Source organism: Lepus europaeus, chromosome 17 (genome assembly GCF_033115175.1).
Source record: "Lepus europaeus isolate LE1 chromosome 17, mLepTim1.pri, whole genome shotgun sequence".
Taxonomy (NCBI): domain Eukaryota; kingdom Metazoa; phylum Chordata; class Mammalia; order Lagomorpha; family Leporidae; genus Lepus; species Lepus europaeus.
Window position 1 is genome coordinate 59,636,351 of NC_084843.1, and position 24,070 is coordinate 59,660,420.

The following is a 24,070-nucleotide window of genomic DNA, read 5'->3' on the forward strand; positions in this document are numbered from 1 at the left end:
ATTTGGGGAATGAACCAACGGAAGGAAGACCTTTCTCTCTGTCCCTCCCTCTCACTGTCTGTTACTCTACCTCTCAAATAAATAAAAATCTACTAAAATAAATAAATAAATAAGAAAACATCACCAATGCATCTGACAGACCTCCCACAACCCAAGCCTCCAGCCTCTGAAACAAAACACTACTCGTAGGCCAGCACCGTGGCTTAACAGGCTAATCCTCCGCCTTGCGGCGCCGGCACACTGGGTTCTAGTCCTGGTCGGGGTGCCGGATTCTATCCCGGTTGCCCCTCTTCCAGGCCGGCTCTCTGCTATGGCCCGGGAAGGCAGTGGAGGATGGCCCAAGTGCTTGGGCCCTGCACCCCATGGGAGACCAGGAGAAGCACCTGGCTCCTGGCTTCAGATCAGCATGAAACGCCGGCCGCAGCGGCCATTGGAGGGTGAACCAACAGCAAAAAGACCTTTCTCTGCCTCTCTCTCTCACTATCCACTCTGCCTGTCAAAAAAATAAATAAAAATAAACCTTTAAAAAAAAACACTACTCGCTCTCCAAAGCAGGGCCACGCAGAAAAAAGCAAAACCATGTGGGGACATCATCGCGTGGGGACAGAGCCGGGCATTCCTGCAACCAACCTAGGAGCACACAGCATGGGCAGGGCTGGTCAGGGCCCCTTCCCAGAGCCAATGATGTCCCGGTCTTTGAGGGGATTCGCCTGGCGTTTAGCTCCCCACATCCACAGCAGTGTTTCCTTGCCTGTTCCCTGTGTCCTGACACCTGCAGAGAAGAGGGCACGGGAGGAAGAGCTCACTGAGCGCAGTGTGAGTTCAGAAAGTTCCGCCACAATACCACCGCCGATCATGCCAGCCCTGGAGGGCGGCTAGGGAGGAAGGGTAGCACAGCACTGCAGAGGGGCATCTTGGGACATGGGAGACCACGGAAAGTACTGGTTTGGGGCATTTTCTTTCCCTTGCTACTTAATGCACATCTGTATTGTGAGCATTTTACAACAAGCACACGGCTTCTTAACAATCACCCTTGGTTAAAGAAGTAACATCCCTAACCCCCAGCTACCCCAATCACCCTTGGTTAAAGAAGTAACATCCCTAACCCCCAGCTACCCCCCAGGAGCATCTTCCCTCCAATGACAAGAAGGTGAGGTCAGTGGAGATGGGTGCGGCTGCTAACCGGGGGACTGGACCTGAAATCCTGGCAGGGCAAAGCTCAGAGAAGCCGTGGTGGGGTGCAGTCCCCTGGTAAATGCTGTGCACCCAGGCTGCTCAGTCTCTGGGGTGCTCTCATGACCTCTGCAGCAGCCCCAGGCTCCCCCAGGAAGGAACACGCTGCAGGGGCTCAGGCTGAGCTCTGAGCCCCAGGGCACTGGCCATCACCCGCTAAGAGTCAGGACATATTCTACCCACACAGGGAGAAAGACCTATGCAGGAAGATCGAGTCCTCAGGATCCAAACCGCAGCTTCTTCGGCCAGCTCTTTCTTGCTGAGTAAGCTTGGAGGAGTTACTTAATCCCCTCCCATTTTCTCTTCAGGAAATGAAGAAGCTCACATAAAAACCTGCAGGTGGATTTCTTAGCAGCATATTCACACTGATAGAAATGGAAACAACCCAAATACCCAGTTTATTTGGATAAACAAGGTATGGTATGTCCATTCAATGGACTATTACCTAGCCATAAAATGGAACGGAATCCTGGCACTCCTACAACAGAAACACACCTTGAAAACAACATGCAAATAAAAGAAGCTGGTCACAAAAGGATATATATTCTGCCACAGCATGGATGTGAAATGTCCACAAGAGAGACAGAAAGCAGGCCAGTGGTGGCCAGTGGCCAGGGGGATATAGGGACATGAACAGTGACTGCGCATGGTATGGGATTTAGTTTGGGGATGAAAAAAAAAAAGTTTTAGAATTAAACAGTGGTGACAACTACACAATCTTGTGAATATACTAAAAGCTAGGGAACTGTATAACTTATTTTGATGTATTTATTTATTTTATTTGAAGGGCAAAGAGACACAGAGAGAGAAAGACAGAGATCTCCCCTCTGATGGTTTACTCCCCAAATGTCCCAACATCCAGGACAGGACCAGGCCAAAGCTGGGAGCTGGGAACTTGATCCAGGTCTCCCACTTAAGTGGCAAAGGTTCAACTCTTTGACCTCCCAGGGTGTCCACTGGCGGGAAGTTAGAACTGGGAGCAGAGCCAGGACTTGAACCCAGGCACTGTGATATGGAATGTGGGGTCCCAAGCAGCATCTTTTTTTAAATTTATTTATTTTTATTTGTAAGTCAGAGTTATACAGAGAGAGGGGAGGCAGAGAGAAAGAGAGGTCTTCCATCTATTGGTTCACTCCCCAGTTGGCCACAATGGCTGGAGCAGGGCCAATCCGAAGCCAAGAGCCAGGAGTTTCCTCTGGGTCTCCCACGTGGGTGCAGAGGCCCAAGGACTTGGGCCATCTTCCACTGCTTTCCCAGGCCATAGTAGAGAACTGGATAGGAAGTGGAGCAGCCAGGTCTCGAACCGGAGCCCATATGGGATGCGGGCGCTTCAGGCCAGGGCGTTAACCCACTGCATCACAGTGCCAGCCCCCAAGCAGCATCTTAACCACTGTGCCAAATGCCCACCCCAAATTGAATACTTTAAAGTCCGAATTTTATTGTATGTGACTATAAATGTTTTTTAAATATTTATTTATTTTCTTTGAAAGTCAGAGTTACACACAGAGAGAAGGAAAGGCAGAGAGAGAGAGAGGTTTTCCATCCTCTGGTTCACTATCCAATTGGCTGAAACAGCCAAAGCTGCACTGATCCGAAGCCAGAAGCCAGGAGTTTCTTCTGGGTCTCCCACATGGGTGCAGGGGCCCAAGGACTTGGGCCGTCTTCTATTGCTTTCCCAGCCTACAACAGAGAGCTGGATCAGGAAGTGGATTAGCCAGGACTTGAAATGGTGCCCATATGGGATGCTGGCACTGCAGGCAGCAGCTTTACCTAAGCCACAGCGCCTGCCCCATGAATATACATTTTTAAAATATGAGGACAAGGGGCCGGTGCTCTGGCATAGTAGGCTAAGCCGCCACCTGCAGTGTCAGTATCCCATATAGGTGCCAATTCTAGTCTCGGCTGTTCCTCGCTCTCTGCTACGGCCTGGGAAAGCACTAAAAATGACCCAAGTGCTTGGGCCCCCACACCCACGTGGAAGACCCAGAAGAAGCTCCTAGCTCCTGGCTTCAGATCAGCCCAGCTCTGGCCAAACATTTGGGGAGTGATCATTTGGGGTCATCTGGGGAGTGAACCAGAGGAAGGAAGAGCTTTGTCTCTCCCTCTCTCTGTCTGTAACTCTACCTCTCAAATAAATAAAATAAAATCTTTTGAAAAATGAGGACAAGATGATTCAAGTTGGCTGGCGCCGCGGCTCAATAGGCTAATCCTCCGCCTGCGGCGCCGGCACACCGGGTTCTAGCCCTAGTTGGGGCGCCGGATTCTATCCCAGTTGCCCCTCTTCCAGGCCAGCTCTCTGCTATGGCCTGGGAAGGCAGTGGAGGATGGCCCAGGTCCTTGGGCTCTGCACCCGCATGGGAGACCAGGAGAAGCACCTGGCTCCTGGCTTCGGATCAGTGAGGTGCGCCGGCCGCAGTGGCCATTGGAGGGTGAACCAATGGTAAAAGGAAGACCTTTCCCTCTGTCTCTCTGTCTCTCACTGTCCACTCTGCCTGTCAAAAAAAAAAAAAAAAGATGATCCAAGTAGCACAGATGTGAGCATGCAGTACAAGGTCTGCAAGGTGCGGAGCACAGTGCTGGCAGAGAGCGTGCACTCTGGGGGAGGCTGTGAAGATGCTGTTTTCACCTGGGAACTCATTATCGAGGCGGCCGCAGCTCTGTCCCCGCTGGAGGAGGAGTGGACCCATGCCCATGCACTTAGGCTGACAACCTCTACTGCAAGTTCTGGCATTTCACAAATGACCTGTGCTTCTTCCTGGCAAATCAGTCAACCAGAAAACACAAGCCTGTCTTTCATCAAAATCAAAACCAAAGCCCACACAGAATACCGTCACCAATCTGAGACATTAAATTATTTTAATTTCATTGATGACTCACCGCAAACATGTACGTACAAAAGGGAATCAGAAGGCAGCCACAATGATGCCAATAGTGTGGTCACTGACAGCTCCAAGAGGACTGCAGCCGGACTAAGCAGAGGCCACGTGGCCAAGCCGGACCCTGGAGAGGCCCGGACAGGCTAGCAGCAGTCAGCCCTGATTGAGCCCTACCTCGTCCAATCCCCACAGCAACCTCCCAGCAAGTTGGAGGCAGGGGCAACCCTCACTAAGGTGGTGGGGGGAGGGCTTCTTGGAGGAAGCTGCATTTAGCTGTGACGAGAATAAGAAGGAGGGGAGCACGCAAAGATCTGGGGAGTGGAGGATCTAGGCAGGAACAACAGTCTGCAGGGATGCCAGCCAGAGCCCAGCAACCACCCTCCTCCCTCTCCACTTTCCCAGCCCGGCTTCTGCAGAGTGGCCCATAGACCGGCACATTCTGAATTGCCATGTGCCGCAGCAAACTTGACAAAATCAGGAATCTAGGGGACAACTGGAGCACGACAAAAATACACATCTTAGCAAAAAAACAGTCCCTCAAGACGAGGCAGGTGCCCGTTACAGGACTGAAAATTCAGCCGCATCTTTGAGTCTAACAGCCTCCCGCAGCGGCTGCCTCTCGGAAGAGACCACAGCCTCCTAACGTACCGGAGCAGGGAGCTCCCCGCCGCATCGGTGCCGGCATGGCTGCAGCCCAGATTCAACCAAGCCTTGGCACCGGAGTGACTGCCTTAGCCAGCCCTGCACCACATGCCTCTGTCTGCCAGAGCTGTGTTTACATTTCCAGAAAAATTTGATTTTCATAAACTCCCCAACCTCGTGAAAACACCGCCCGGAGGCTGAGAGCTTCGTGCTGGAGCAACAGAAGCATTTGATGCCATGAAATTATCTCTGTGGCGCTCACTCTTGCTGAGGCACACTCTTCTGCTTTCTCTGCCAATGGGCACTTTTCAAAGCTTCATAATTATCTGTGGAACCGCAAAGAATAATTTCTCCCTCCTTCACTAACCCAGCTCTGACTGCCGGTGACACTGGGGCAGGCAGGGAACCTGAGGCCAGGGGCTGGGGCCTGCCTTGGGCATAAAGCTCCACTTTCAGCTGGCTGCACCATCTGTCCAGCCCTCGGCCATGAGCGGCTTCGTGGGGTCCCCTGGGGCACCTGCTCATCATTATCCAGCCTCTTCTTGGTGGGCAGACCAGGCTTCATACCACACCCAGGCGACAAACCAATTGTCTGCCCACCCTCTCATGGGCCAACCCCCCATTCTAGGTTCCCCACTACTGGCCCCGCCTATCTGTGCCCCGTGACCATGGAAGCCATCCAGCATCCCACCACCAGGTGTCCCCCACCCCGTAACATCCAGACCCAGCAAGCAGAGGTGGCAATGGACTCCATTCACTCTGAATTCGGATGCCGACAGGTGACTCAGGTACTCGAAAACACCAGCATGCCACCAACAAGACAGTGATGTGGTTTGGTTCCCAGCTGCTAAAACACCCATCTTCCCCAGCTGTTGGCTGACACCGGGCAAGTGTGTGCACTCTGCTACCAGAGGGCCTGGGCTGAAATTCCCTCCCCGCCCCCACTTCCACAGGCGTGGCCTTGGGGGAGTTGCTCAGGCTTTCCATGCTTCAATTTCCTCATCCTTAACATAGCGGCTGTTGGAGCCGGTGCTGTTGGCAGAGTAGGTTAATCCTCCACCTGCGGTACCCGCATTCCATGTGGGCAGCAGTTCTGGTCCCAGCTGCTCCTCTTCCAAACCAGCTCTCCGCTAAGGCCTGGGAAAGCAGTAGAAAATGGCCCACAAGGACTTAAACAGGCATTTTTCAAAAGAGGAAATTCAAATGGCTAGCAGACACATGAAAAACATGCTCAGGATCACTAGCCATCAGCAAAATGTAAATCAAAACCACAATGAGTTTCACCTCACCCGGTTAGAATGGCTTTCATACAGAAATCAACAAACAACAAATGCTTCTGAGGATGTGGGAGAAAAAAACACACTAATCCACTGTTGGTGGGAAGGCAAACTGGTAAAGCCACTGTAGAAGACACTGTGGAGATTCCTCAGAAATCTGAATATAGCCCTACTATATGACCCAGCCATCTCATCCCTCGGAATTTACCCAAGGGAAATTAAATTGGCAAATAAAAGAGCTATCTGCACCTCCATGTTTACTGCAGCTCAATTCACAATAGCTAAGACATGGAATCAACCTAAATGCCCTTTAACAGAAGACTAGATAAAGAAATTATGGGATATGTACTCTGTGGAATACTACACAACAGTAAAAAAAAAATGAAATCTGTTCATTTGCAACAAAATGGAAGAATCTAGAAAACGTCATACTGAGTGAAATAAGCCAGTCCCAAAGGGACAAATATCATATGTTCTCCCTGATCGGTGACAACTAACTGAGCACCTAAAAGGAAACCTGTAGAAGTAAAACTGACACTATGAGAAGCAATAACTTGATCAGCCCTTGTCCTGACTGTTCTACTTGATATCATTGGTTGAACTCTTAAACACAGAATTATTCTTAGGTGTTTAACCAACTGAAAATTGATCCTTGTTAAAAATAAGAGTGGGAATAAGAGAGGCAGGAGATCTACAGTTTGGCACACATTCCCTCAGACTTACCCCTAAGGGTAAAGCTAAAAATTTGCCATGGGACTCCAAATCCAATTAAGTTGGCAGGTACCAATGCCATCTTACTCGTTAAAGTGATCAGTTTAAGTTCATAACTGATCATAAAGATGGAAATTATTGTCAAAGAATCACATAAAGGAAAATGAACTTCCTTGAAACAACAGAGAGCGGCAAGATGGCGGAATAGGAAGGAAGCACATTGATAGTTCGTCAAGACACACGTTAATATAAGTGGAGATACTGCAGGGTCAAGGAAGAGTAGGGGAAGAAACAGCAGAGGAAACTCTTTCGGAACTAGTGATTCACAGTGGACCTGCGTGGAGAGCGTGGGAGCCCAAGTTCGGGACAGCAGCGGCAGACTCAACGCACCAGCGCTGGAACGCGAGGTGAGCCGAACCTCCATAGCCCGAGACACCAGCGGGCAAGCGGAAAGAGGAGGCTAGAGGGAACGAGGCTTGAAACTCCGTGGGGAAAAGTTCACCAGGCTAACTAGAAGAGAGAGAGGAAAAAAAAAGTGACCGATACGGACACGAGTCTCTCTCTCTCCGCTCACCTCTCAAAGGCGAGCAAGACAAAGAGCAGGCGCCATTTTGGACATACGTCATAAGCAGGGCGACCTCAGGTCTGCACCGGCCCTGAGCCTAGCAGAAAAACCTGACTCTGGGGGGAGGGGTGAAATAACTGGAGATTAGCATCTAACTTGGCAACCCAGTGGGAGACTGCAGGAGAATTGGAGCCCACACTGAGGGCAGCAGAGATTCCCTGTGTGGTCCTTGGGAAAGAGCTTCCGATCTCTGGCTCCTGTGGGTATATCATTTGCCTGCTAATTACTACCTCCAATTACGTTCAGCTGTGCGGAATTACTTCCCTTTTGAATCAAAAAAAGAAAGAGAGATTTACCACGCCTAACCTGGGAGTGTCATCTTTGACACACCCTCAGCCCTGAGGAACCAAACACAGCTCTCAGTCCACACTCATCTCAAGCCTCTAAGGCTCCACCGAAAGCAGACAGTCCACTTAATAAGGAGCCATAGTGTAACAAGAAAAAACACCACAGTGAAGAAACCAAATATCTCCAACATGCCAAACAACAAACGCAAAAACCAAGCTAACAAGAACAAGGAAGACACTATGACGCCCCCAAATGAAAAAGACACCCCAATTCAAGATTATGAAGATGATGAGATCGAAGAAATGCAAGAAGCGGATCTCAAAAAATTGCTAAGAACATTAAGAACTTCTCAAAAACAAATTCTTGAACTACAGAAATCCTTCATGGACAAGATAGAAAATCTCTCTCGTGAAAATGAAATATTAAGGAGGAATCAAAATGAAATGAAACAACTAGTGGAACAAGAAACTCTGATAGTGACGAGAAATCATAATGAAATGAAGAATTCAATAGATCAAATGACAAACACATTAGAGAGCCTTAAAAACAGAATGGGCGAAGCAGAAGAGAGAATATCGGACTTAGAAGACAGAGAACAGGAAAGGAAACAGGCAAACCAAAGAAAAGAAGAAGAAATCAGAAATCTAAAAAATATTGTCGGGAATCTACAGGATACTATTAAAAAACCCAACATTCGAGTTCTAGGAGTTCCTGAAGGCATGGAGAGGGAGAAAGGATTAGAAGGCATTTTCAGTGAGATACTAGCAGAAAATTTCCCAGGTTTGGAGAAGGACAGAGGCATCTTAGTACAGGAAGCTTATAGAACCCCTAATAAACATGACCAAAAGAGATCCTCACCACGACATGTTGTAATCAAACTCACCACAGTGAAACACAAAGAAAAGATCCTAAAAGATGCAAGAGAGAAACGTCAGATTACTCTTAGAGGATCTCCAATTAGACTCACAGCAGACTTCTCATCAGAAACCCTACAAGCTAGAAGGGAATGGCGAGACATAGCCCAGGTACTAAGAGAGAACAACTGCCAGCCCAGAATACTATATCCTGCAAAGCTCTCATTTGTGAATGAAGGTGAAATTAAGACTTTTCATAGCAAACAGAAACTGAAAGAATTTGTTGCCACTCATCCTGCCCTGCAAAAGATGCTTAAAGATGTGTTACACACAGAAACACAGAAACATGGTCACCAATATGAAAGAAGGTAAAGGAAGGAAACCTCACAGCAAAAGATCACAGGAAGCTCAATTTATCTTTGACATAGAATTAAACTCTAATGCTCTGTTAAAGCAATGTGTTAAAGTAATCTATTGTGTTCTCTTGATGTCTGTTAAATTCTAATTGTTCAAAAACAGCTGAATTTTTATTAAGATCTATGGGTTATGTAAATATGTGCTTATTTTCAAAGATTTGAACAATCACCTTGTAACAAGATCAAATTTGGTCTATGAGTTTATAATTTTAAACATGGCGACTTAAAGTCTTTTGTCATCCACAGTTATATATGATTTGCTGCTCATAAAACTAAAGCGTTGTTGGTTCTGTGTGTAGCTGTCCTCCTATGGGTTCCTATGGACTTTTTTCAGCCACTTCCATTGTATTCAGTACTTTGGGATGGCTCTGTAAACAGATGAAGCCAATAATGTATTAACAGTACCATCTGAGAGAAAGTATGGTTAACTGAGGTTACTAAAAAAGCAATTCAAATCAGTTGGCAATCTACAAAAAGAGTTAAAGATTTTAAAAGCTATTATTAAAAACGCTATATTGGTCTATTATGCTATGTTAAATGTGTGTACATATTGTATGTCCACATGGGGAAATTTTATTAAGAGTCTTATTTTAAATGGCTTATAGATAAGATTGTCCATAAATTTAAGCTGCTAAAATCAATCAAAGATACATTTTAATTTGAGTGACCTGAATCTATGTATCATATGTTTTAAACTTGTAGATAGAAAGAAACTAAAAACATTTTATATGGTTGTGCTTAAGTTTGCTGGTTAAACAAACTACACCATGTTAGATATTTAAGAGGTATTTTCAAATACATGATTCTTAAAATTTATAGAAGGCATTGGACCTTCTGGTAAATGTTTTCTTAAGTTGTTATCTAATGGTTGAAACTGTTTGCTAAGTATTCATGTGATATTGCTATTGTCAGCAAGCGATCTAGGACTTGCTCCCTCATTTCTCTATTCTAAGCCCAACTTGTTCTTTCATTTCTCTATTCTCTTCAAGATAGGAAACTAAATCTATTATGAAGGAATCTGTAGGACGCACAATTTAATCTTTAGACCTTATAAAAGAGATGGCTAACATTTTTCTGTAATAGCATAGCCAAAATAAGAACTTAAATAATAATCTCATAGCTAGATTCACTTCGCCATCAGCAAAGTATACAGTAAGTAGAAAAAACCTCCCTTTCAGACCAAAGGGAAAGAAAGTTTTAAAGTGAGAATATAATTTTCCTCATGGGCATTGTCTACCTTAGAAAAACTACTACAGAACATGCCTGTGACTATAGACTTGTAGTTCAGGCCACCGAAGATTAGAGATGGGACACGGGCACTCCCTTGACTTGCATCCTCTGGTCTGCTTTAACACAAACCAGGAGGAAAAGAAAGCTAGGCATCAGAAGCAATGGGTGGCAGGCCTATTAATGGCTGATCTATACAGTGATCTGCCCTCAAGGAGACCCAACAGGCCAGTCCACTGCAGTGGCTTTCAATGAGGTAAGCCTGGGCTTCAGCAGAAGTCAGCTTGTGAAGAGCCCTGGCAGCTCTGCCAAGAGTTGGATCACTGGAAATGGACCTGCCCTGGAGTCGAAGGATGCCCAGGTCAGAGCCACAGATCTTATTGGCTCTAAGCTGAAAAGCCCTTCACTCAGCCCAACTTCCAAAGTGACCACTGCAGCTGAGGGTGAGGTCAAGTAGGGTCAGCAACATTGCAGGCAGAACTGTAAATTTCTTGTTAGAGTTGCCACCTGCCTTTACCTGGCCAGCTCTCCTCCCAGGCCAGCCAAGTAATGAAAGTCAACAGAGTGCCTTCCCCTAGGAGGTTCACACCTCCCTTAGGATATACCCCATGTGAAGAGATAGATAGGTCTGGGCCTCTTAACTTACAAGGCCTAAAGCCCACCAGATTATTATCAAGCCCCTTCTATCAGGTTCTATTTGCCTCTCAATCAGAAAACTTAATTGTAGCTTAGACAGCACCTTTCTTAGCTCCTCTAATAATGACTCTGTCCTTTGTTCTAGACCCTGTCTAGCGTACTTGGGCCTCATTCCTTTGTAATCATAACCTCTACTCTACCACCAATGGCTCTACTCCCAACCTGTGTGTACTGATGGTCCTCTTCCCCACTTAATGCTGTATAATTGTTCAAACCTGGTTAATGCCACTCTTAGGATCATTGGTTACTATTCTCACTCTGTCTTTTATGACCTTGTCTAAATATGATCAGAGTCGGCAAACTTGGAAGGCTTCCATAGCCTTGGCAACTCATGACGACAGCCTAGGGTGGTTACTGGTGCCATAAACTAGAGTGTCAATTTGTTGGGTCAACAACAGGAGCCACTGTGCACTTGCTCCTCATGTGGGATCTCTGTCCTTAATGTGCTGTACATTGTGATTTAATGCTATAACTAGTACTCAAACAGTATGTTTCACTTTGTGTGTCTATGTGGGTGCAAACTGTTGAAACCTTTATACTAAATTGATCTTCTGTATATAAAGAGAATTGAAAATGAATCTTGATGCAAATGGAAGGGGAGAGGGAGCGGGAGAGGGGAGGGTTGCGGGTGGGAGGGAAGTTATGGGAGGGGAAAGCCACTGTAATCCATAAGCTGTACACTGGAAATTTATATTCATTAAATAAAAGTTTAAAAAAAAAAAAACAACAACCTGGTGTTAAAATGGAAATGGCATAGAAAATTAATTAATTTGAAAAAAAAATTATGTAGGTTCTCTGTCTTTAATGTGCTGTACATTGCTATTTAATGCTATAATTAGTAATCCAATGGTAGTTTTTTCACTTTATGTTGCTATATGGGCAAAATGTTGAAATCTTTACCTAATATATACTAAACTGATCTTCTGTATACAAAGAGAATTGAAAATGAATCTTTACATGAATGGAAGGGGAAAGGGAGCGGGAAAGGGGAGGGTTGCGGGCGGGAGGGAAGTTATGGGAGGGGGGAAGCCATTGTAACCCATAAGCTATACTTTGGAAATTTATATTCATTAAATAAAAGTTTAATAAAAAAAAAAAGAAAAAAAGAAAAAAAAAAGAATCACATAAAATAAGACTAGTGTCTGCTAATAATAACAGATATAATTAAAAAGGAAAGAATAACCCATCATGGGAAACAGGCCACACAGCAAACTCATAGAATAACAAATGCCCAAAACAGCACTCTGGCCTCAGAAATCAGCCCTTAAGGCATTCAGGTCTGGCTAAAAAGCCCATGAGAGCATTTCAGGGATGGAAAGCCAAGAAACTGTGGCAAAAAAAAAATGACCTAAATGAAAGATATCTGTGAGTGAGATCCCAGTGGAAAGAAGGGGTCATCAAAGAAGGAGGTAACTTTCTCTGATGGGAGGAGAGAAGTTCCACTTTGATTATGGCCTTGTCTATATAAGGTCAGAGTCTGTGGACTCAAGAGGCTTCCATAGCCTTGGCAACTCATGACAAGAGCCTCGGGTGATCAGTGACATCGTAAATAAGAGTCTCGATTATTAAATCAACAATAGGAGTCACTGTGCACTTACCATGTAGGATCTCTGTCCTTAATGTGTTATAGTATGAGAATTAACAGGAAAACTAGTTTTCAAACAGTACTTTATACTTTGTGTGTCTGTGTGGGTGCAAACTATTGAAATCTTTACTTAGCATAGAGTTGATCTTCAGTATATAAAAATAATTAAAAATGAATCTTAATGAAGAATGGGTTAAGAGGAGTAGGAGGTGGGACAGTTTGGGGTAGGAGGGCGGGTACAGGGGGGAAGAACAACTACAGTCCAAAAGATGTACATTATATTTATTAAATAAAAGATTTCTAAAAAAGAAGAAGAAGAAGAAGATGGCCCAAGTCCTTGGGCCTCTGCACCCTCGTGGGAGACCTAGAAAAAGGTCCTGGCTCCTGGCTTCAGATCAGCACAGCTCTGGCCATTGTGGTCATTTGGGGAGTGAACCAGCGGACGGAAGAACTTTCTGTCTCTCCCTCTCATTGGCTGTAACTCTAACTCTCAAATAAATAAATAAAATCTTTTTAAAAAAAAAACAGGGGCTGTTGATAGCAGCTGCCATTCAAGGCTGAATGATGAGGATGGTGTGAAATGTATGAGAGTTCTTGGGGCCAGTCCAGGAGCAGTCGCAGCCCATGAGGGCTGACGCTGATCACTCACTTGGGAGACAAGAAGGCAGCCCCAGGTCCAGGCTCTGCCGCACCGGCACCAGCTGCACACTAGGCCAGCTTGCTTCTGTGAAGCCGTCTGGCCGCCTGAAAGTCTCCTGATGCCCCTGCCTAGCTGGGTATTCACCTCTGATAACACCCTCCCACCTGGGTCTCCTCTCTCCTCCCTGGCACACCTGTCAGTTACACAACCTCCTGATCCCCCACAGCTGTTTATGAACAACCTCTGCGCCACTGCCAGACCTCCAGCCAGCTCTCCCAGAACCCAAAGGCCAGGCGCTGTCTGTAACCAGAGCAGTCCTGAAGGGCCAACCTCCAGCACTCCATTTGGCAGATACATAGGTTGAGCCAGAGACATGTGAAGCAACTGCCAAGGTCACTCAGCAAATCCCTGGCTGAGCTGACTCAAGTCAGGCCAGGCTCCTCCTGCTACCCACAGGTCTCACCCGACATGGACCAGTGGTCCACAGGTGCCCTGGGCATCCGCTACTTGCCGGCTCTCCCGACCTAGCCCCTGTGCCACAACCAGCTCACAGGCCAATCCAAAGGACACTTTCCCTGGAGGATACCAAGAGGACCCACAGCCTGGGTATCTCCTTAGAGGAGCAGGTGCACATGTGCACCAGGGACACCTGCTGGAAGGGCCATGGCAGCACTACTGGGACAGCTCTGCATGTCCACAACAGTGTCATGAATCAACAAATTGGGAGTTTAGCCATGTGGCAGAATATTACACAATGATGACAAAGAACAAACCATGGTCACACATGGAAGATTCTCACAATCATAAAGCTGAACAGCAAATCACAGCAAAGATTTACATATTATAAACCCATGCATAGGGGCCAATGCTGTAGCATAGCGGGTTAAGCCCCCGTCTGGGTGCCAGTTCGAGAGCTGGTTGTTCCACGCTGATCCAGCTCTCTGCTATGGCCTGGGGAAGCAACAGAAGATGGCCCAGGTCCTTGGACCCCTGTACCCAAGTAGGAGACCCAGAGGAAGCTCCTGGCTGCTGGCTTCAGACCCATGTAGCTCCGGCTGTTGCGGCCAATTGGGGAGTGAACCAGTGGATGGAAGACCTCTCTCTCTCTGCCTCTTTCTCTCTCTGTGTAACTTTGACTTTCAAATAAATAAATAAATCTTAAAATAAAATAAAATAAAATAAACCCATACATAAAGGACATACATAAGCCACAGCTTGGGATGCTGGCATCCTGTATAGGAATGCCAGTCAGAGTCCCAGATCCCTGCTAAAGTGCCTGGGAAGCAGCTGGTGATGGCTCGAGTACTTGAGTCCCTGCCACCAGCCTGGCCCAGCCCTAGCTATTCTGGCCATTTGGGGTATGAATCAGCAGATGGAAAATTCTCTTTCTGTGTCCCTCTGAATCACTCCATCTTTTAAATAAATATTTTTTAAGAAAAAAAAAAAAAAAAAAAGGCCGGCGCCGTAGCTCACTAGGCTAATCCTCCGCCTTGCGGCGCTGGCACACGGGGTTCTAGTCCCGGTCGGGGCACCGATCCCGTCCCGGTTGCCCCTCTTCCAGGCCAGCTCTCTGCTGTGGCCCGGGAAGGCAGTGGAGGATGGCCCAAGTGCTTGGGCCCTGCACCCCATGGGAGACCAGGAGGAGCACCTGGCTCCTGCCATCGGATCAGTGTGGTGCGCCGGCTGCAGCACGCCTACTGCGGCGGCCATTGGAGGGTGAACCAATGGCAAAAGGAAGACCTTTCTCTCTGTCTCTCTCTCACTGTCCACTCTGCCTGTCAAAAAAAGAAAAGAAAAAAATCCAGAGGCCAGCATTGTGGCATAGAGGCTAAAGCTGTCGCCTGCAACACTGGCATCCCACACAAGCGCTGGTTCAAGTCCCAGCTACTCCACTTCTGATCCAGCTCCCTGCTAATGGCCTGGGAAAGCAGTGGAAAATGGTTCAAGTGCTTGGGCCCCTGCACCCACGTGGGAGACCCAGATGAAGCTCCTGGCTTCAGTCTGGCCCAGCTCCAGCCATTGCAATCATTTGGAGAGTGAACCAATGGATGGAAGATCTCTCTCTCTATCTCTCTCTGACTTTCGAATAAATAAAATAAATCTTAAAAACAAAGAAAAAAATCCATGCATAAGCCAGAAGAGATTTTCAAACAGTTGTGATGCAAAGAAATGATCGATGTCTGAGGTGATAAACATGCCTGGGGATCAGTACACATGAGATCCAAGCATTGAACTGTCACACTGTGCCCTATAAATCTACAATTACTACATGTCAACTAAAAACAAAATTACATATTTTCTTAAAGATTTCTTTTATTTATTTGAAAGACAGAGTTACAGAGAGAGAGGTCTTTTATCTGCTGGTTCACTCCCCAGATGGCCGCAATGGCTGGAGCTGCACAGATCTGAAGCCAGGAGCCAGGAGCTTCTTCCTGGTGTCCCATGTGGGTGCAGGGGACCAAGGACTTGGGCCATCTTCTACTGCTTTCCCAGGCCATAGCAGAGAGCTGGATTGGAAGTGGAACAACCGCGACTAGAACTGGTACCCATAAGGGATGCCGGCGCTTCAGGACAGAGCTTTAACCTACTGCACCACAGCACTAGCCCCACCAAATTACATATTTTTAATTCATGCATCAAAAGTGTAAAAACAAAGCAAACTCAGCTCTCTTGTTCAGAGGCACAGGCACAGGTGGCAATGCTAAAGCAAAGCACAAACCAAGGAAAAGGGCTGGGATTCTGGCGCCTGCTGGGGCTGGAGGAGGCTCCCAGGGACTCGAAGAGCATTCTTTGTGTAGAACTGGAGGGGAGCTATACAAACACTTTTTTTTTTTCCTTTATTTATTTGAGAGGTAGAGTTACAGACAGTGAGAGGGAGAGAGAAAGGTCTTCAATCTGCTGGTTCACTCCCCAAATGGCTGTAATGGCCAAAGCTGAGCCAATCTAAAGCCAGGAGCTGGGTGCAGGGGCCCAAGCATTTGGGCCATCTTCTACTGCTTTCCCAGGCTACAGCAGAGAGCTGGATCGGCAGAGAAGCAGCCGGGACTAGAACCAGTACCCATATGGGATGCCGGTGCCGCAGGTGGAGGATTAACCTACTGCACCACAGCGCTGGCCCCGTATATAAGTACTTCTACTGTATGTAACTCAGGTACGTAACTCTGCACTGTGCTGTGTGGTTTCATGCACTTTCTTACCTGCACATACTTTTTTAACAGAGAAACGTGGATGAAGGCTGCCCTAGTTTAAAACAGGGATTGTGAGATCATGTCCCCGCAGAGGTCAAACAGAAATATAGTAGAGGCAATGAGCTGGCTGGGCATGGAAACCCCAGTCAGGACCTAGCACCCAGAAACAGCCAGGCCAGGTCCTGCTCAGCCGGTGACAGGGTGCCATCTGCTGGTGAGGATGGAAGAAGCCAAGTGAGCCTGGGAGCAAGGGAAGAGGTAGGCAGATAGGTGCCTTCTCTGAGTCACAGCTGCCAGTCCAGAGGCTCAGGCCCCTTCAAGGCCTGCCCCAGCAATGGCTCTGCCCAGCACACCCCCACCTTTTTTTTTTTTGACAGGCAGAGTGGACAGTGAGAGAGACAGAGAGAAAGTCTTCCTTTGCTGTTGGTTCACCCTCCAAGGGCTGCCGCAGCCGGCGCACTGCAGCCGGTGCACTGCGCTGATCCAAAGCCAAGAGTCAGGTGCTTCTCCTGGTCTCCCATGAGGTGCAGGGCCCAAGGACTTGGGCCATCCTCCACTGCACTCCCGGGCCATAGCAGAGGGCTGGCTTGGAAGAGGGGCAACCGGGACAGAATCCAGCGCTCTGACCAGGACCAGAACCCGGTGTGCCGGCGCCACTAGGCAGAGGATTAGCCTGTTGAGCCACGGCGCCGGCCTACACCCCCACCTTAAGCCATCAGGAGAAGAAAGTGCCGAACTGTAAACAACAAGCAGTGACTCCCAGAACTCCAGGCAGGGAGGAAGCAAAAAGGTTCACGTCAAAATGCAGATCACTGCCCTCCCACTGCGGTTCTACTTTCTAAAAATACACAGCATACTATATATGTATATGTATACGTGTATATATGTATTCATTCACATATATATTTGAAAGGCAGAGTTACACAGAAAGATGGACAGAGAGACAGAGAAAGAGAGATCTGTATCTGGTTCACTCCCCAGATGGCAGCAACAGCCAGGGCTAGGCCAGGACAAAGTCAAGAGCCTGGAATTCCACCCGGGTCTCCCATGCGGGCGGCAGGTCATCTTCTGCTTTCCCAGGCTAATTCCCAGGGAGCTGGATCAGAAGTGGGGCAGCCAGAATGCCAACTGGCGTTCCTTTTTTTTTTTTTTTTTTTTAAGATTTATTTATTTATTTGAAAGTCAGAGTTACACAGAGAGAGGAGAGGCAGAGAGAGAGAAGGGTCCTCCATCCACTGGCCCACTCCCCAATAGGCCGCAATGGCTGGAGCTGCGCTGATCTGAAGCCAGGAGCCAGGAGCCTCCCCTGGGTCTCCCATGGTGGTGCAGGGGCCCAAGCACTCAGGCCATCCTCCACTGCTTCCCCAGGCCATAGCAGAGAGCTGGATCAGAAGTGGAACAATCAGGTCTCAAACAGGCACCCACATGAGATGCTGGCGCTACAGGCCAGGGTGTCAACCTGCTATGCCACAGCTCCAGCCCCCCAAATGGCATTCCTATGAGATGCCAGCCGCAAGTGGAGGCTTAACCCTCTGCAACACACGCCAGCCCCTGAATTTCTACTCTAAAAGCTTTAGAAAGGAGCCATGCATCTGCATGTTTAACCAAGACCCTGAGGCTTCTGACAGGAGGAGGCTGTGGTGGGCACGAGTTAGACAAAGTACCAGCTATGAAAGAAAACAGTGGACTTCATCAAAACGAAAAGCAGCTGCCCTCAAAAGACATTGCTAAGAGGATGAAAAGTCAAGACACAGGCTGGAGTGCCCACTAGCAAGACACCATATGATGAAGACCCTGCATCCAGAACACAGGAAGAACATACAAAACTCAATAAGAAAATCCAATCGTTTTAAATAGGCAAAAGATTTTTTAAAAAGATTTATTGATTTGAAAGGCAGAGTTAGAGAGAGAGGCAGAGGCAGAGGCAGACACAGAGATCTTCCATCTGCTGGTTCACTCCCCAAATGCCTGCAACAGCCAGAGCTTGGCCAGGCCTTCAAAGCCAGGAGCCAGGAACTGCATCCAGGTCTCCCATGTGGTGCAAGGGCCCAAGTACTTGGGCCAGCTTTTGCTGCTTTCCCAGATGGATTAGCAGGGAGCTGGACCAGAAGTCAAGCAGCTGGGACTTGAACTGGTGACCATATGGAATGTTAGCATAGCAGGCAGCATCTTTACCATCTACCACAGCTAAGGTCCCCATAGGTAAAAGATTTGAATAAACATTTCATCAAAGGCAAATGTATATCCAGTAAGCACATGACGTTCAACATAACTGCTGAGAAAACTGTAAATTAAAACCAAAATGAAGGGCAGACATTTGGCACATTCGGCACATCCCACTTGGGATGCCTGCATGCCTTGTAGAGCACCTAGGTTCAAGTCCCAGCTCTACTTCTAATTCCAGTGTCCTAACCAAGTGCACCGTGGGACTCAGCAGGTGATGGCTCAAGTAGTAGAATTCCTGTCATCTGTATGAGAGACTCAAATTGAGTTCCTGGCTCCTGGCTTCATCCTGGCCCAGCCCCGGTTGTTTGTGGGCATTTGAGAAATGAACCTATGGATGGAGATTGCTGTCTATCTCCATCTCTCTGCCTTTCAAATAAATAATTTTTTAAAAGCCAACATGAGATGATACCATTATATACCTATAAGATAATATATAGGGGCCGGCTTTGTGGCACAGTGGGTTCAGCCACCACCCTTAAACACCAGCATCCCATGAGCACCAGCTGGAGCCATCGGGAGAGTGAAACAGTGGATGGATGATCTCTCTCTGTGTCTCTCTCTTTCTCTGTAACTCTGTCAAATAAATAAATAAATCTTAAAAAAAAAAAGAAGAAGAAGAAGAAGCCTGATTGAGTCTGCAGGTGGTTGAATCCATGGTCACACAGGGCCGCCTGGAAGCAGGTTCAAGGTGTGGATGAATGATGTGCGAGGCTTGCTGAGATGCAGACCACCTGACCCCACCCTCAGAGATTCTATCTGCAAAGCTCTGGCAGAGAGCCCCTGCAGGTGCCAGGACCCATGGTTCGGCTGCCACCCCACAGGAGGGCAGGGCTCACTGCTCCGGGCACATGTGCAACACAGGAACAGCCATGGGGGCATTGCCCCCTCCTCGTCACCACCTGACACGTCCTGTCAATGACACTGATATGAGGGTAGGTACCAGCCTCTGACTAGTTTCCTCCTTTATAGGGAACAGAACAGGCCAACTCTGGTTCCATGAAAGCACAAGAGGAGGGGCCAGCATTGGGGCAGGAGGAGGGAACTTCCAGTGCTCAGGTCACGTAGCTGTCATCTTCCTCTCCCACGCTCTGCACCTGTGAGCCCTGCACATCACCTGCAAGTCACACACTCAGCCTAGCGCCAGGGCCCATAAACCAGGAACACTCCCACCTCAAAGGTAACAATAGAGGCAGAGGGGACAGCTGGAATAAATCACAGAAATGCTGGACAGAGAGCACTTTGCGTCTTTGTTTCTTCAACTGTAAAACGGGGATGTCAACGTCACTCTGTCACAGGGTTGTCATGAGGATCAAATGAGCCAAAACCGGCAACGTGTTTACAACACTGCTTGGCATTTAATAGCAGCAAGTCCAAGAGGTCAGAAATAGACAGGAGTTTGAAAGACAGAACAGCAGGCAGCCCTGATGCTCCTGGTATGATGGCCTGGGGCCCCCAGGGGCTAGGATTTAAAGGCCCAGTCCACGGTAGTCTCTCCTGTGTCCCACTGAGCCAATGCCTGCATCCCAGCTACCCCGCCCTCCCTTCCTGTGTGCTCCCAGCCTTTCCAAGCCCCACTCACGTGCAGTCTGATCACACAAGTCGCCTCCAAAGTGCACAGCAGATCTGGGCACCTCTGGCTGGAAGGGAGACGGCTACACAGCAGCCTGGCCTCGGTCCACTGGTCGGGCTGAGGGTCGGGGACCCGCAGAAGCCAGATAGGCAGGAGGCTCTACACTCACAATGTGCTGACTTGGGGAGACAGGGGCTGCAGGGAGGAGAGGAGAGAAGGGAGGGAGGCTAAGGAGGGGTGAGGGGCTGGGAGGGAAGCAGCTTCAACTCCAGCAGAGGGCCTGCCAGGGGGTAGATGGGAAGGAGCCCACTTCCTGAGAGAGGAATAGAATGGGAGCAGGGGAGAGGGTTGGGACCCACAGCTCAGGTTGCAGGAGCAGCAAGCCCGGCGTGGCTCCAGCTCTGGCTCTGGCGTGCACCGTGGAGTGCTCACCAGGTCACCTCCTGAGTGAGGTGAGAGCCAGCCTATAATCAAGCTCCTCCCAGCCCGTCTCTGCAGGGGTCTCCTACCTTGCAGCAACACATCTGCAGCCCTGGAGCAGCCTTGCGGCCTGGCTGCGCACATGGTGGGATGGAGGGAACCCAGCGGGAAGGAGCAAGCCAGGGAAACCTGCACCACTCCAGGGGCATGGGCTTAGGGAACAGGCTGCCTGCGCAGCGGCTAGAGCTGGTTCTGTTTATCTCCACCTTCTGTAGTGGCAAGGGATTCTTTCCCTAGAATTGCTTCTTCTCCTGTTTGAAGAGCAACATACTCACCACAGAACATATAGAAAATACAGAATGGAATTTTCCAGCTCCCATTTGCATCTTGCTTGATTTCCTCCAATTTTCCTTCCTTCGTATTTACACTTATTGAACATAACTGGTGTGTTACAAGACACATGGGTTGGGGCCCTTTCTGCCAGCTCATGTTATATGTGAGAATGTGCAAGTCTTTACTGATACATATGATGTGAACTGCTGTATACCACTGCTAACAGCTGTATAAACAGCACTGTATGTAGCTGTAACAAATTTATTTAAGGGGCCAACACTGTGGCGTAGCAGGTAAAGCCACTGCCTGCAGTACTGACAATCCGTATGGGCACCAGTTTCAATTCTGGCTGCTCCACCTCCAATCCAGCTCTCTACGATGCCCTGGGAAAGCAGTAGAAAATGGCCCAAGCCCTTGGGCCCCTGCACCTGTGTGGGAGACCCAGAGGAGGCTCCTAGTTCCTGGTTTCAGATCAGCCCAGCTCCAACCATCGCGGCCATCTGGGAAGTCAATCAGTAGATGGAACATCTCTCTCTCTCTCCCCCTGCTTCTGCCTCTGCCTCTCTGTAACTCTTTCAAACAAATAAATAAATATTTTTAGAAAATTATTTAAGTAATGTTCTGGTGCTGGATGTTTAGGTTGCTTCAGATTTTTTGGTGTTTCACAAGAGAACCATATTGAGTGTCTTTCAAGTCTCAGTTTAACTTCTACCTCCTCCAGAGAGCCTTCCTGGATTACTTCAACACCCAGCAACGTCTCCCACCTCTGAATACAACCTGTAGGTCCACACAACACAGCTTAGCCCAGAGCCTGGGTGTCACTCACTGCTCAGTGATCATCTCATTGGTGGTAGGCTGGTCTCAGGTCCAGAACCCCACTGCACATGTCTCTGCGAACCCCTCAGCACCTTGCACACAGCAGGTGCTCAATACGTTCTGACTGCTTAGACCCATTCCTTAGCCTAGATGAGCCTGGTCAGCTCCACTTTCCAAGGGTCAGGATTGCAGGCACCCACAGCAGCCTGGTCTGATATTTTGCTTCTTCTCTGGCCACTGTCAAGGTTAAAAAGTCCCCTAGGGTTCACTGCTAACCTGGAAGGCCCAGTGTCTCCACAGGAAACTCTCAAGCTTTGGCCAAGACCACTATGGCAAAAGGCTCTCAAGCTGACAAGACTTCACCGAACCACACCGTGGCAATAACCAACGATCACCCCCACGTCGGACTGCACAGTAGGGAGAAAGCCAGGCTCTCTTGCCAGGCACTGAGGACATTCAGCCAAGTGGCCACTGGTCTGACTTGGGGTCCTCAGTGCTTGTGGTCCCCAGGTAGCGCCAAGAAGCTGGTGCAGCACGCACCCACCTCCGGCCGCCCCACACACTTCACCTGGGCCGAGGTGCCCTCATTCACAGGAACCCCAACTGCCCTGTGAGGCTTCTAGATTGGCAGTGCCAGGGCCACTGAGGTTGGAGTCCAGACTCCTCCACGAAGCCTTCCAGGCTGGGCAGCATCCTTCCCTCCCTCTCAATCCAGGTGCCAACTGACCCCTGCCTGGGTACCTGCCTTCTCGCCACTCCTCCTGAAACAGAAGCTCGACGACACCTGCCCCACTCCCCCATCAGAAGTCAGGTCTGCCTCCCCTGTTGCCCCTGACTCTGGTCACGTCTGGGCCGGGTGGCACCGCCCTGCGTGACATTCAAGGTGGGAGTGGGTGACCGGCGGCAGAATACATCACATGCACTGAGCTTCCCACGATAAGGCAAAGGAGGCAAGCCCAGCAGCGGCCTGGCTGCAGGACACCCAGAAGAGGCACTGTGCAAGGGAAGACTTGAGCCCCACCTGCAGCCTTTGAGGACAGCAAAAATGAAAGAGCTGCCATTTACCACACTGCTGACATGCCAATCCCTTACAGACAGGATGACGACTCCTGACCTCCCTGATGAAGACGACGCGATGGAGGAACCGAGGCTCAGGAAGGCTCAGCACCCCGCTAGGGTGCCAGGTGGCAGGCAGCAGAGTAGGGATCCAGGCCAGGCCGTGGGGCCGAAGCCTGCCTCCCCTCAGGGCCAGTGCTAGCGATCCCTAACCTCCAGGGAAGCCCAGCCACAGTGCGGCCCAGCACTGGCACCCTGAGCTCCAACTAAGGGCCTGTGGCTACCAGCTCAGAGATATCCCTCCTAAGCCAACCACAACCTCCGTGTTGGTTTGCACGCAGAGGAGGGCCCCTCTACCCTAGCTCCGTGCAGCTTGTGACAATGTCACATGCTTACAAAGTGCCTGCCGCGATGCTAGGCTCTGGGGTGGCAGGTGGGAGGCATCACCCCTCCACCTCCTCCTCATCTGAAAACCGAGGCTCTCCACACCTGCCACTCACCATGGGGAAGCAGTGACCACCCAACAGGAGGCACTCGGCACAGGACTGCACGCAGGGGGCTCCCCAGCTGGTGCCAGTTTCCAGGAGCAAGAACAGCTACACACTCATGGTCACTGACAGTCCTGGGCCAGGCAGTGTTTCTCAGACCTCTCTGACCACAAGCCCCAGGTGCCACACTAGGACCCTCCGTCCACACAATGACAGTGCAGGCCCCGGGTGTGACGTGGCACATGCTGATGCTGTAGCTTTCCTCTCTTCCTACGTCCTCGCTTCACGGGCTCCAGGAGCCCTCAGCGGGCAGGAGCACAGTCCGGCCATCACTCACCCAGGGTGTCAGAGCCGCTCTCCACCGTCTCGTTGACCTTCCTGGCGACTCTGGCCACGGCCTCACCCATCTTCTTCAGCATGCAGACTCAGGCGTCCTGCTGCCAGCCCCCAGGCCGGTCCACTGCGCACGACGGGGCCCACACCTGCAGGAGATACAGGGCTATGATGCGCCTGCCTGGCAGTCTCCCCGGGCACACAGGCTGCCACTTACCTCCTCCCTCGGGACCCACACCTCAGGCCACATCCAGCCCAGCCTTGGGAGGAACTGACCTGCCTCTCAGAGGGCGGGGGTGGCCGGGTGCTCCCCATTTCCTGGGATGACTGACACCTGTGACCTCAGCAGCTCCAGGGCCATGGGCCTGAACCAGTGGCCAAGCAGGCAAGAGGATTCAGGTGTGGCTGAACAGACATAGTTTTGGGGGAATGGGCGTGGCACAGCCACCTGCAGGGGAAGGACACCTGTTGCTCCACTCCACAGCCTTGGAGCCAGCTTCCTGCCCACAAACCCCCAGGACAAGGCCAGCCCACCCACATCAGCCAGACTCCTCCTGCAGGCAGCAGATG

At 49.4% G+C, this 24,070-nt stretch overlaps 1 protein-coding gene across 1 annotated transcript in view; it reads right to left on the reverse strand.

The window, feature by feature from the left end:
* The window catches only part of LRRC20 (leucine rich repeat containing 20), a 108,087-nt gene that overhangs the window by 50,187 nt on the left and 33,830 nt on the right, over window positions 1-24,070 (reverse strand). Inside the window, exon 2 of the mRNA XM_062215324.1 lies at window positions 23,505-23,649. Coding sequence (XP_062071308.1) covers window positions 23,505-23,586 — 82 coding nt within the window. The 5' untranslated portion in view covers window positions 23,587-23,649. The remainder of the gene's footprint in view (window positions 1-23,504; window positions 23,650-24,070) is intronic.